This window comes from Phoca vitulina, unplaced genomic scaffold (assembly GCF_004348235.1).
Source record: "Phoca vitulina isolate PV1807 unplaced genomic scaffold, GSC_HSeal_1.0 scaffold2, whole genome shotgun sequence".
Classification (NCBI taxonomy): Eukaryota; Metazoa; Chordata; class Mammalia; order Carnivora; family Phocidae; genus Phoca; species Phoca vitulina.
The window spans coordinates 71,091,427-71,105,870 of NW_022589705.1; the positions used below are offsets into that span (position 1 = coordinate 71,091,427).

Genomic DNA, 14,444 nt, shown 5'->3' on the forward strand with positions numbered 1-14,444 from the left:
AAGTAGGTGAACTTGCAGAAACTTTTTTGAAAAGACAGAAGTTTTTTAGAATTACAAAAAGATTATATACTCATTACAACAAATTCAAATAATCTGAAATGCGTAATGTATGTCCCTTTAATCTTATTTCCCCAGAAATTTGGTGTACCGCTAATCTTTGAACAGTGGGGTTTGAACTGCTCAGCTCCACTCACACATGAGTTTTTTCAATAAATACAGTATAGCACTGTCAATGCATTTTTTCTTCCTCATGGTATTCTTAACATCTTTTCTCTAGCTTATTTTATTATAAGAACACAATATATAATAAACCTATTTCATTGTTTTTAACAGTTTCATAGCATTCCATTGTATGGAATTTGTATGTTTTCAATATTTCTCTTTAATAAATTATGTTTTATTAAGGATCTTTGCTCATGTTTCCTTTCTTCACACTTACAATATTTCTATAATGAAGATACTTGAAGGTGGGATTGTTGGACATAATAGAATTAATCCCCATTCATGAATTCCATTTTTGTGAATTTGTCTGCTCACCAGAATTTATTTATAAGCCCCAAATCAATACTGGTGGCATTTTCGCAGTCATTCCCAGATATGCCCGATGTTCCCAGCTGAGGGAGAACAAGGGGACATTCTACCTTCTTGTTTCAGCTCTTATACAGCTCTTAACAAGTGTCCCTTTTTTTATTATTATTATGTTATGTTAATCACCATACATTATATCATTAGTTTTTGATGTAGTGTTCCATGATTCATTGTTTACGTGTAACACTCAGTGCTCCATGCAGAACATGCCCTCCTTAATACCCATCACCAGGCCAACCCATCCCCCCCCAGCAAGTGTCCTTTTCACAGTCTATTTAGTGCCATGTTTTTCACAATTTTTGTTGGCGATTTCACTGTTTAAAATGGACCTAACCATAGTTTTGAAGTGCTGTCTTATGTTCCTAAGCATAAGAAGGCTGTGACGTGCCTTACAGAGAAAATCTATGTCAAATTAACTTCATTCAGGTGTGAGTTAGAGTGCTCTTGGCCTGAATCAACAGAATATATTAAATATAAAAAGATTATGTGTTATTTGTTGACAGAAATGTGTGACCAGAGGCTTACAGGAACCTAGCCCTGTATTTCCCCCCAAGTGCAAGAGCCCAGCATTCCCTAGCGCAGCGTGCAGAGCAGCGTCACAGAACACAACTACCGTGACTAAGGAGAAGTGGCTGTGTGCGCGCTTTAAATTTTGACAGATGAGACCCGGGATTTTTAATTCTATTTTCAAAATAATTTAGGACCCAGCTGTCCTCACCTCCTCCTCCTCCAATCGCCGGAGTGCATCACTGATATATTTTACATGCTGGGTGGTTAAGGTCACCAGCGCTGTGTAGCGAGTTCTTAAGTCCATGAACTATGGTTCAAAAAACAAACAAACAAAAAACAATAACAAAAAAACAATTTAGATAAATTATCTGCCAGAAAAGTATATTTAAATAGTTGAAAATAAGAGGAAGTTTTCATGAAATCACATGCTCCACAGAAAGGTGAGCCCTAAATCAAACTGTCAGGGCCCCGACAAACAAATCTTTCCTTAAGGGAAGAGAGTGGCGTGACCTTTCCCCGCCCTTTCACCTCTTGCGTGATGGCATCTGAGGAGGAAAGCATCCGACGGCGCTTGCCAGGGGATTTCTGCTGTGATTCCACAAAGGCCTTGTACGTCATCAGTTGCAATTCATAGTCCTGGGGGAGGAAGAAAGTTCACTACATTTACATAGGGCTTTACAGCTCCCGTAACTCAGATAACTCACGCAACAGAATCATAGTATTTCATTGCTGGAAAGCATTTTGGGGTTCATTTAAACCAGTGGTTAGCAAACTTTTTCCTTAAAGGGCTAGATGGAAACTATCAGGCTATACGATCTGTCATAGCTGCTCAACTCTACCTTTGTAAGTGAAAGAAGCTGGAGATAATCAGTAAATGAAAGGGTAAGACTGTGTTATGATACAACGTCATGTATGGACACTGAAAGTTGAAGTTCATAGAATTTTCATGTGTCATGAAGTGTTCTTCTTCTTTTGACTTTTTTTTTTTTTTAAGCCATTTCTCATGGGCCATGGAAAAACAGGTATGTGGGCTCAGTTAAGCCTGTGGGTCATAGTTTGCTGAGTCTTGAGTCTGCAGTTTGCAGTATGCTGAGTCTTGAGTCTGCAGTTTGCTGTTTGCTGACCATCCTTTTCATCTCATCCATTGGGAAACTGAAGCCCAGAGACAGGAAGTGATTTTCCCTGATTAGTCAGTGGGGGAGCAACAGAGTCATCCTAAACCAGTGCTTGTCTCATGTCCCCGTGCTATGCTAACACTCCCTCTGTAATCCTGAGACTGCCCCCCTGGGCCAGGCCCTCTTCATGCCCATGTGGACGGGCCCAAGAGCCTCTTACTACTCTCCTGCTTTGTCCTCTTCCTAATTTATTTTCTATCCTGCCACGAGAATAACTTTTCTAAAACACAAAGATGACCACTTCGTTCCTCTGTTTGAAAGCTTACAAAGATCTAGAGCAGAGCTTCTCAAATACCAACATGCACACAAATCATCTGGGGATCTTACTGAAATTGAAATTCTGATTTGGCAGGTGGAAGATTCTGCATTTCTGACAAGCTCCCAGATGATCCTGATGCTCCTAGTTCTAACACCCCATGTTGAGGAACAAGAATAGAAGGTAAAGTGAAGAGACCTGGACATAGCCTTTCATAGGTGGGCCTCAACCTCCCCTTCTCCTTTTCCACAGTCACTGCTTCTTATGTATCATACACCTTCTAGCTACGCCAGCATATCTGCTATTTCCTCATATGATCATTATATTTCCATTCCTCTGTGCCTTTGATTATGCAGTTCTCTTTGCCTAAAATGTCTTGCTTTCTGTTGTCTACTTAGAAAACTCTAGGCAGAAGGAAAAAAACACAATGAGTTCCTTAAGCAGCCTATAAAAAAAATAGTAGTAGTGGGGCACCTGGGTGGCTCAGTCGGTTAAGTGTCCGACTCTTGGTTTCAGCTTAGGTAGTGATCTCGGGGTCGTGAGAGTGAGCCCTACATCGGGCTCTGTGCTTAGTGTGGAGTTGCTTAAAACTCCCTCTCCCTGGGAGGCCTGGGTGGCTCAGTTGGTACGTGTCTGCCTTTGGCTCAGGTCATGATCCCAGGGTCCTGGGATTGAGCCCCACATCGGGCTCCCTATTCAGCAGGGGAGTCTGCTTTTCCCTCTCCCTTTGTCCCTCCCCCACCTCGTGCTCTCTCACTCACTCACTCCCTCTCTCTCTCTCAAATAAATAAATGGAATCTTTAAAAAAAAAAAATTAAAAAACAGTAGTAGTAATAAAAAAGTAATAATAATAATAGCAGGTGCTACCATTTACTGAATGTATTTTGTTTGAGGCAATGTCCTATGTATACATTATCTCATGTAATCTTGACAAGCACTCAGTGAGGTAGTTACTGTTCCCATTTTGTAGATATAGCAACAGACACTCTGAGAGGCTAAGAAACTTGCTCAAAGTCCTAAGCCTGGAAAGTGGTGAAGCTAGGATTTGAACTCAATTCTTCGTGATACCAAGTCTTCTGTTATTAACTAAAGAAATGCATTCATTCAAAAAGTATGTTGAGCATCTACTATGTACCTGTCATTGTTCTGAGTGCTCTACATATAGTGGAGAAAAAGTTAGAAAAAACCTTGCTCCCTTGGAACTTACATTCTAACAGGAAGGAACATAATAAATAATCATCTCAGGTCATTTTTATTTAAAGATGTTATCAGATAAACAGGGAGGGGGGACCAGATCATGCAGGGCCTCATAAGCCATAAACAGCTTTAGAATTTTATTATGAATAGGATATGAAGGGCGCCTGGGTGGCTCAGTTGGTTAAGCGACTGCCTTCGGCTCAGGTCATGATCCTGGAGTCCAGGGATCGAGTCCCACATCAGGCTCCCTGCTGAGCAGGGAGTCTGCTTCTCCCTCTGATCCTCCCCCCTCTCATGTGCTCTCTCTCATATAAATAAATAAAATCTTTAAAAAAAAAAAAAATGAATAGGATATGAAGTCACTGAACAGTTCTGAGCAGAAGAGTGACATGATTCAATTTACTGTATTTCAGCTATTATGAGATGCATATTTCCTCCACATTTTAGGCTCTCTAAAACTAGAATAAGTCTTACAATCAATGGTATTTGCATAATTGGCAGTTTCCTATTTTTTGGTAGGGTATAAAATGATGTCTGAGAATCAGTGACACGCAGTATATTCTAAAAAGGTGAATCTGGCTACTGTGTGGGAAAATAGACTGTGGGACAGGAGTAGAAGCAAGAGATCAGCTCAGAGGTATTAGAATAGTTTATGGAAGATTCCTTACTTAGGTGGAAAACAGGGAAATGGGGGCAGGTGGGTGGCTTACAAAAGACAGACCAAGGACATATTGGAAGATGGAGCCAAGTTGTTCACAGACTGAACATAAAGTTTATGGCAAAGAGAAGAATTAAGGATGACTCTTGGGTTTTTTGCTTCAGCAAGTAGGAAAATGGGACACTATTTCCTGGAATAGGCAAGACAATGAGAAGTATATTTGAGAGGAAATCCAATACATTCTGTTTCTGATATGGCAAGTTTAAAACCTGTGGATCATCCAAAGGGTGACTCCTTGAATCAGAGCTGATGTCTGGTACCACTCTGAGCATTCCCAAATGTAGGGCCATGAAGAGTACACATCTGCATTAACTAGAATATGGGGCCAGCCTCTAGTAGAAGCACTTATTTGTCCAGAAACAAAACCTACAGTGACAAGGAAGATCTTCCCATGCTGGAGATCCTTTATGTGCCTTTGGGGATATGCTAGAGTTACCTTTACAATAGTGGAGTATTGCTGAGAAAATTTTTGACACTGGTCCAGCTTTGTCTGATTCTTCTCGATTTCTGCAAACAGATCCTAGAAACCAAAGTATCACAACAACATTATCATTGTCCCTACTGTCGTCAAAACCGCTGAGCATTTATTATATTCTAAGGCAGTATTCAAATCTTAGCTACATCAGAATCACCTGTGAGGCTGAATAAAATACAGACTGCTGGGCCCCACACCTCCGGAGTTTCTGATTCGGTAGGTTTGGGTAGGGCTGAGAACTTGCATTTCGAACAAACTCCCAGGTGATGCTGATGCTACTAGTCTGGAGTCCACACTTCAGAAACCACTGTTCTGCATATTTTACATGTGTCACTTCATTTGACCTCAACAATAATAACCTTATGAGTGAGGGAGGTTGAACAAATAATGTAATATACCCATTTTATTGATGAGGAAGTAGAATACGGAGAGGTTGAGTAATTTGGTCAAGGTCTCATAGTGAGTGAGTGAGCCAGGACTGGAATCCAAGCAATCTAACACCAGACTTCATACTCTAAACTGTAATGCTACACAAAACAAGCCACACACACACACACACACACAAAATCCCCAAAATGCTAACAAGTAAAAACCACTTCAAATAATTTTTGTCCATTCACATCTTTCCTGGTTTTTAATGCCCTGGCTTCTAATCCTAGTAAGATCACATGCAGTATCAAGAAACAAAATGAAGCAAGATCATTTTAATCTGTCCACCTATGGTTTCAATATACAGTCACTACAACTCGGGATTGGAAGGGACCTTACAAGTCTGTCTGGCCTAAATGCAAAACCCGTATCATCTTGAGACCATTCTGCTTGAACTCTCTTCAGAAGAGGAGGCTCAGAATGTCTTACCATTTGGGGGAAGCTTAATAGCTAGTCCATCACCTTCTTTTATGATGAATTAAGCCCCACGCCCTCCCGCCAACTTTCACCACGCTGCTGTCACACCGACCGTCTGCTGGCTGAGCTGCTCCGACAGCACTCTGCTATCCTCTGCCTGGCCTGGCTTCATCATTTCCTGCTGGGCAGTGGTTTCCTCAATCCATTTGATGAGAGTTCCATGGCAGGCTCTGTAATCTCCCAGAACTTCCTGGACACTTTCTAGCTCAGATTGGCTGGAGGAGCAAAGGAAAAGAAACTGCCATCAGATACCTTGGTACAAACAATAAAATAAATGGCACGATTCCCTCCTTAGTCCCTTTCTCTAGCTGGGCTTGATCACAGAGGATACATCTTTTTTCTGTGGAAGGGCAATGCAATGCCAAGACCTATGCTTGTACCCAGTGCCCTGTGGGGTGAAGGTGAGTAGAAACCAGTTGTGCAAGCTAGCCTTGGACACTGCCTGGGAGCCCAGCATCCCATGATGATCCTTGTCAAATTTTTACCTAGGTTGCCAAGGATCACCCGGTTGTCAATAAGGTAGTACTGGCTGTATACTTCGGTTTCCTGATGACAGAGTACCCCAGTTATGATTTAGGGAGCGCTGTAATTTTTTGGGTGAAAGTAGTAGTTATTTTCTGTTGACTTTGGTAATAGTTTCTTATATCACTTTCATTAGTCTAGCTAGACTTGGGATAGTAATTCAATTATAGAGAATCAATCCAAACTTAGGAGTTGCTAGAACTCCTCTCTCTATATATTTGCCTACCCAGCCTAGCCTCAGAAAGGTCATTTTCTATCTTTCCTATTCAAATCAGACATCAGAAGAGGGAGTTCAAGTAACAGAAATAAAAACCGCTGAATTAGCAAATGAAAGTGGAAGAAATTCTGCAAAGCTACGCTATGAAAAATGGCTCACAGTTGGATTCCTTGGCATCATGGCTTAACTAGATAAAAACTAGAACAGGAGAAGCATAGCTAACAGGACCATCACTGCCGATCCAAAAACAAGCCTCAGCTCTGCTTTGGTGTTGGTGGTCCCAATTTTCTGTCCCTTCTCTCATCCAGAATTCATATTGTCATTCACTTTGTACCCTTGTCTATCACTTCCTGCCTTTAAATAAGAATACACAGATATAATTCAATTTCTGTTTAAAACCTAGTCCCTGAATACGGAAAAAGGGTGAGGCCACCACTCACCGGGTCTCCAGCTGGACAATGACCCGGTGCCAACGGTCCTGCAGCTGGGAGCCTTTGTCCTGATAGCGCTCCAAATCCAGGTTTCGCTCTGGGGTCAGACGACTCAGCTGCTCTGCCACTAGCTTGGCCTTGGCAATTTCCTCATCCAGGACTGAGAACACTGCACTCTTATCTTTCACATCACTGAGCCAGTGCTATATAAACACAGGTACAGGTTAAATATATTCCATGCTAAAAAGGACACTGTCTACAGCTGGCTCCACATTACATCTGGAATTCAGAAGCTACACCTTCTAGTGCTTGTGCGAGAAACACCTCCACAATGCTCACTGGGAGGCCAAGGACAGGCGGTACAGTACAGGGAAATGTGCAAAGATGAAACCTGGCTCTCCCACTTATCAGCTATGAAACCAAGATAGATTGTTTAGCCAATCTGAATCTCAGTGTGCTCATCTGTGAATGGAGATTAAAATCTCTTCCCTATCTACCTCACAGTTCTGTGAGAATCAATGAGATAATAGCTAAGTGATTTACAAACTTACAGTACCACCATGATTGTATCTGATTTAGCTATGATTTTACTGGGGAGAAAAGGGAGAAAATAAATAGAAAGGCATAGTCCTCTACTTTCCCTTTCCAGCTAGACATATTTCTCAGTCCCAACTTCTTTGAATCCACATTAAAATATATTAAATATGATATTCTGCCTAGTTCAAATGCAAACTTAAAACACTGTCATGCCATCCAAAATTGCATTTCTCTGCTAACCCAAAGCAATGGATATGTTAAATCAAGCTCCTACGAAACTCAGAAACTCAGAGCAACCAACCCGTAACGTAGACCGATGGGACTCCAGAGCTGAGAGATCTGCTGGTACTGCTTCTTCTTGACTCAGCTTGATTTCATAACCTTTGACCAAGAGTTCAGCGTCCTGGATGCTACGCACTATAACATCGATTGTCTTTAGCCTATGAGGGTAAAATCACCTACGTTAACACACACATTTTTTTTTTTAAAGATTTTATTTGCTTATTTGACAGAGAGACAGCAAAACAGGGAACACAAGCAGAGGGAGTGGGAGAGGGAGAAGCAGGCTCCCCGCTGAGCAGAGAGCCTGATGCGGGGCTCGATCCCAGGACCCTGGGATCATGACCTGAGCCGAAGGCAGTCGCTTAACGACTGAACCACGCAGGCGCCCAAAAACAAAGACATTTTTATAGTTTGCCAACCAGTTTTCTTTTTAGGTAGAGAGATCTATACAGATTTTATAAGAAATCTTGTGAGTGTGGGAAAATGAAGTATTTGGAGCTAAACTTTCCATCTAAGAAAAAGACTTCTCCATAAACATTGTTATCATTTGAAATTCTAAAGGAAGCACCTATTGGATCTGAATAATTTGGGAAACTAATACTCTCTAGAGCCCTTCTGAAACCATCTCAGAAAAGTTTTAATGATAAAGGTTCATCTCCCCTCAGTGGACTGCAGGGCTCTTCTCCTGGGAGTGTAAGACCTTTTTTCCTCACACCACATATCTAAATTATCCTCAAATCCTGATGACTTTATCTTCAAAACTAAATACTTTATCTTCACAATATATCCAGAATCTGACCATCTCCATGCTTCCTTCCTGATCTGAGCCATCACCATTGCTCATTTGGATACTACATAACTTTTTTTTTTTTAATTTTTTTATTGTTATGTTAATCCCCATACATTACATCATTAGTTTTAGATATAGTGTTCCATGATTCATTGTTTGTGCATAACACCCAGTGCTCCATGCAGAACGTGCCCTCCTCAATACCCATCACCAGGCTAACCCATCCTCCCACCCCCCTCCCCTCTAGAACCCTCAGTTTGTTTTTCAGAGTCCATCGTCTCTCATGGTTCTTCTCCCCCTCCAATTTCCCCCCCTTCATTCTTCCCCTCCTGTTACATTCTTCTTCTTCTTTTTTTCTTTCTTAACATATATTGCATTATTTGTTTCAGAGGTACAGATCTGAGATTCAACAGTCTTGCACAATTCACAGCGCTTACCAGAACACATACCCTCCCCAGTAACACACACATTTTAAGAGCTGAGCCACAGAATTGGAGTGCTACAGAGAGGTTCCCAAACGTAACTGCTAAAATCAGTTTTACCATTACTAGATGATGACAGGGTTTCATTAAAAACAAGAAAGCATGGTATACGTGTTGCCAATTTAAGCCAATTCAAAATAAAGTTCTTAGTGATACTGGGACACACACACACATGTGGTGGACTCATAGGAGAAACAACATGAGGCCAGAAACCCACTCAACACTACGAAAAGTCTAAGATCGGTGACCCCTCATTCATGGTCATGGTGGGTAGAGGGAAAACCTTCAAAGACTATATTTAGTCCAACTGAAAATTTTTATTTTTATTCTTTAGCATCCCTTTTTCTTTTTTCAGAGGTATCTAAACAAACAGAAATGAGGTACGAAATAGTCCTAACACTGCAAATCCATCTCCCTTTCTGTATCACTGGCATTTCTTCGCTGCACCCCAATGAACCCACTCGATGTTGCCTGGAACTAAAGCCATGAGTACATGCTCTTCAAGATCTACAACCTCTCTGGATTGTTCATGAAACACTCCAGGCATTTCCCCTTCTCACCCCAGTGAAAACATTGTCCTTTGGATCCAAATCCTCAGCTTACTCACTTATTCAGATAGACAGTGGACAGACCATACACATGGTCCATTTTCTCCACCAGCAGATTGAGTTCTGAGCGCAGAGTTGGGACACTTGAACCAGATGGAGACTGATGCAGAAAGCTGTTGCATTTCGTGGAAACAGCATCAAACTCTGACCTCAGTTGCTGCAAATCCTCTTGGGTGCGCTGTCAGGAACAAGATACACGACAAAGATGGAGACAGAATTTAACAAAGAAATTAGAAAGACGTTCTTGTTTGTAATAAGCAAATACTGCAAACAACCTAAATGCCCACATATAAAAGACTAGTTGAATAAACTATGAAACAGCACTGAAGGGGGAGGATGGGAAGAACACACACACACAAGTATTTCCTGAACACAGTATTTGGACTATAGGTTAAAGACAAAAGGAACCAGAAATAAATGTTGAACTCCAGTTAGTAGGTCTGTTTTTTTTGTAGTAACACGAGTCAGCCATTCTAAAACTACTTATCTCTTCATGCTAGAACTGAGCAGTAAGTAAATTTACTGTGGATAATGTAAAGTCGGTTTTTCAGTCTTGGGGAAGGGAGTTACAAATACGAAAAGAAGAGAGGTTAGAATGAACCCTGTGGTACTAGTTTGGAACCAGATGAAGATAGATGCATATGAATTCATAGTTATGTCTCTGTGTGTGTGCGTGTGTGTGTGTGTGTGTGGGAGAGAGAGAGAGATTGATTGATAAATATATTGATATCAATATATCACCTTTGTGATACATTCATATGAATATAATTATACATATATACACATATATGTATGTATATAAATATGTGTGTATGTGACATAGGGGTGTTTTTGTATGTGTGTATGCATATCCATGTTTGTAAGTATATATTTTTCTAGTTCTATCGGCTGAGCAGGCCTAGTAACAATGACACCCCAATAATAATGAGCACACTCAGCACCCAGATCTTGGTTACTAAATAGTATTCTCCATCTAAAGGAAGTGGGACTCCTTGGAGAAATGGCTGATTACAGAGGTTGGGCTGGCAAAGGCAAGATGAACTTGGAATACTTTGTTTTGTTGAGAAATAAGAAAGCACTCAAAGAATGGTGGGGACAGGTTAAAATGACATAGATGCCAACTTGAAGGGACTCCCAATGGCTAAATTTGGGAAATTCTGAATATCAAAATAAAGACAATAACAATGTATAAACCTTAAATAACATAAGAATCCATAAGTCCATACTGACCTAAAGAAGGAAGAAAGGAGGAAGGGAGGCAAGCTCTTCCCTTTAGATAGAATAGAAATTTATTCTATTATAATGTAATAGGAATAATGTAAATATTAAATAGGACTAATGTAATGTAAAAGGAATAACAGAATTAGAAAATCACCTTTTGGCAACAGTCATACCAATTAATTCAGTCAAGAATCAACACGAAATGCTAAAATAGTTGGTGAAAGTGTGATATAAAACAGGATATTTACATAGTCTCAAAGTATCTCCCCACAATATGCTTAGTAATTACAAAGGGGAAAAGAGCAACAAGTGATACAAGTTATCACCAGTAATGGGACAAATCAACATCACATGCCTCCTGATATCATGCATTGAGGACACAAAATCATTTCTGTAGTATTCCTGCCAAAAACATGTAACCTATATCTAATCATGGAGAACCCCCAAATAAACACAAATAAAGGAACATTCTACAAAATAAATAACCTGCACTCTTCACAAATATTAGGGGCATGAAAGATGATGAAAAATCGAGAAATTGTTTCAGGTTAAGGAAATTTAAAGAGACGTAGCAACTAAACACAATGTGTGATTAAGTACTGGACTGAGTCCTGTCCTAAAAATATTCTTTGGTGTGGGGCGACTGGGTGGCTCAGTTGGTTAAGCGACTTGCCTTCGGTTCAGGTCATGATCCTGGGACTCCAGGGATGTGTGCAGGAAAGTCCCACCTCAGGCTCCCTGCTCAGTGGAGAGTCTCTTCTCCCTCTGACCCTCCCCCCTCTCATGCTCTTTCTCTCATTCTCTCTCAAATAAAATCTTTAAAAAAAAAACCCCCAGTTTTTTGGGGTGTGGGGGGGGGGGGGGGGGCGGGGGCATACCCAAAAAAGGCATTATTTGGTCAACTGATGAAATTTTAATGAAGTTTTAGATAACAGCATTATATCAATGTTCATTTCCTGATTTTAATCATTGTCCTCTGGTTACATAAGAGACTACCCTTGGGGCGCCTGGGTGGCTCAGTCCTTTAAGCATCCAACTCTCAATTTCAGCTCAGGTCATGATCTCAGGGTCCTGAGATCAAGCCCCATGTTGGGCTCTGCACTCAGCAGGGGGAATCTGTTTGAGATTCTCTCTCTCCCTCTCCCTCTGCCCCTCCCCCCAATTTGCACATGCATGTTATCTCTCTCTCTCTCTCTCTCAAATAAATTAATAAACCCTTAAAAAAAAGAGAGAGACTACCCTTCATTTTTGGAAATGCACACTAAAGTATTTAGGGATAAAAGAGCATCATGTACAGAACTCACTCTCAAGAAAAGAAAAAGATTATAATGTACATTTATAGAAAAAATGATAGAGCAAATAGAGAAAAATGTCAACATTTGTGGGATCTAGGTGAAGGCTATATGACAATAAAAAATTTTCTGTATACTGAAACTACTTCAAAATAAAAAGTTAATCCAAAAAAAGAAAGTCCTTCAGAAGAGCTGAATATGAACATTTCTTGAATGTTCTATTTTGCTGGGACAAACAGATTTCAGATGACTACAGAAAACTAAAGTTTCAATATGAAAATTATAGGTTTATATGATCAAAGAAAATTATGCTGCCCTCTCATCTTCTTCTTCGAGCTTAGGAATAATTGAGGAAGGTAAGAAAAATTACTCCTCCTAATTTAGCCAGTCCGTTCCATTCCTTTAAGCTCCCAGATCAAATCTACTATTCTTCATAGAGCTCTCTCCTATGGTCCCAAGTAGAAACGGTTTAGCAATACTCTAAATTTCTATAGCAATGTTTGCTTCTAAACCTGCAAATACCAATGGTACTATCTTATGATATCTCTTATACTAAAGGTCCTAATTGTGACTTCAACGTTTTATCCTGAAGTACAGCAAAAGCCAAAAGTGAGGACTTTGGCTTACTCTCTTTACATGCCTATGAGCACGTAACAAAGCCATTAATATTTGCTTTTACTTCAAAAATACTACTCTACATTTTGATGGCATTTCACTTTTCCAGGAAACTCATTATATATACTATATCACTTAACTTCCAGAAGTTTTCCAAAATTTAGGAAGTGATAGAGTTTGGACTCATGCATAATCTCCATTTTTTAAGAAAGGAAACTAGGATGAGAGTTAACTTGCTAAAAGTCAAGTGTGCATAAGAGCCTAGAGTAGAATCTGAGTCTTTCCTTAATATTTTTTTGTATCCTATTGCTGATAGCAACCATGTCACAGAAAGTAACACATGCACATCAGGGATAGAGCAGAAAGCAGCATCTCTGATAAGTAGTCTTAAAACATGTAGCCCAAATGCAGTGCTTAGAGCAATGTGCCAGTCTGTTTGCCTTCCCAGCTGTGCAGAAAACTAATCAACAGTCAGCAACACACTGGGAGCTGAAATCATGCTTTGCCATAGATAAAAGGCATTTGCAGCCTGCAAGGAAGAATTCTCAAGTAGGAATGCCATGAGTCTACTGCCTTATTTCTTAAGCTCCATATTATCTTGCCATCCAATTCACTTTGAAAGCATTTACACTGCAGCCAGCACCCACCCTGCTCTTCAGGCTTACCTCTTGCTCTGCGATCCTTAATGCATTGTCCTGCCGGGCATCTTTGTCAGTCCTGGAACTGGCTGGAGACTGAATTCGTTTGACCAGCCGCTGTTCACACTCCTCCAGGTGTAGTCGGATATTCTTCAGCTCTGAAATGTACATCTTGGCCACAGTTTCCTCTTTGTCCTCTGTAAAATGCACAAGCACAGGATACCATTAAGCACCACAACAGAGATCAACAAACCTGAGAACAGATTCACCCTTAGATAGAGGGCAGCAGACCTGATATTCCACAAATGAAAGCAAGGCCTTATATGGGGGGAACCTTTCGCCTGATCCTAAATTCCCTGCATTATATACTCATCTTTAAGGATCTAAACATGTCCACAAGAAAACGTGACATGTTGACTAGCAATAATGAGTGAAATAGGGCCTCTTCATCCATGATCTGATTTTGAGAATTCATCTCTATAAAAGTTTTTCCCTATCTCAAGTTTTGACCCACTCAAATGGTAAAAAGGTGGTACTTTCTAGTCTCCATGAAGGTCTAGTAGCACCCTTCAGGGCTCTCAATCCACCACTCCTCTCCCTTTTCCCAAGGCACACACCATTCTCTATGGACTTCATCAGGTGCTGGAAGTGGGTTTTACAAGCCTCCACCTCCTCTTCCAAGCGCAAACGATCAGCCACTGAGAAGAGCAGAGAGTCACGGCTATCCTGCAGGAAGTCTTCATAGTGGGCCTGGAGGTTCTTCATAACCTGGTGGCACTCCCCTGGTGCTGAGGATCGAAGCTAAAGAGAAAAAAAGAAGAAGAAGAAATTTCAGTAGAATGGGAACATAATACTTTCTCTATTTCTCCTTTTTTTTTTTTTTTTTTATTTTTAAAGATTTTATTTATTTATTTGAGAGAGAGAGAACGAGAGACAGAGAGCATGAGAGGGAGGAGGGTCAGAGGGAGAAGCAGACTCCCCGCT

At 40.6% G+C, this 14,444-nt stretch overlaps 1 protein-coding gene across 37 annotated transcripts in view; it reads right to left on the reverse strand.

Moving 5' to 3' along the window:
- Positions 1 to 14,444, reverse strand: part of MACF1 (microtubule actin crosslinking factor 1) — a 335,178-nt gene that overhangs the window by 129,510 nt on the left and 191,224 nt on the right. For all 37 annotated transcript variants that reach the window (XM_032432513.1, XM_032432494.1, XM_032432505.1 and 34 more), the window contains 9 exons: positions 14,078 to 14,261; positions 13,488 to 13,657; positions 9,694 to 9,872; positions 7,834 to 7,972; positions 7,005 to 7,198; positions 5,878 to 6,040; positions 4,881 to 4,964; positions 1,627 to 1,734; positions 1,307 to 1,405 (listed from right to left, as the gene is read on the reverse strand). In XM_032432513.1, the coding sequence (XP_032288404.1) occupies positions 1,307 to 1,405; positions 1,627 to 1,734; positions 4,881 to 4,964; positions 5,878 to 6,040; positions 7,005 to 7,198; positions 7,834 to 7,972; positions 9,694 to 9,872; positions 13,488 to 13,657; positions 14,078 to 14,261 (1,320 nt within the window). The remainder of the gene's footprint in view (positions 1 to 1,306; positions 1,406 to 1,626; positions 1,735 to 4,880; positions 4,965 to 5,877; positions 6,041 to 7,004; positions 7,199 to 7,833; positions 7,973 to 9,693; positions 9,873 to 13,487; positions 13,658 to 14,077; positions 14,262 to 14,444) is intronic.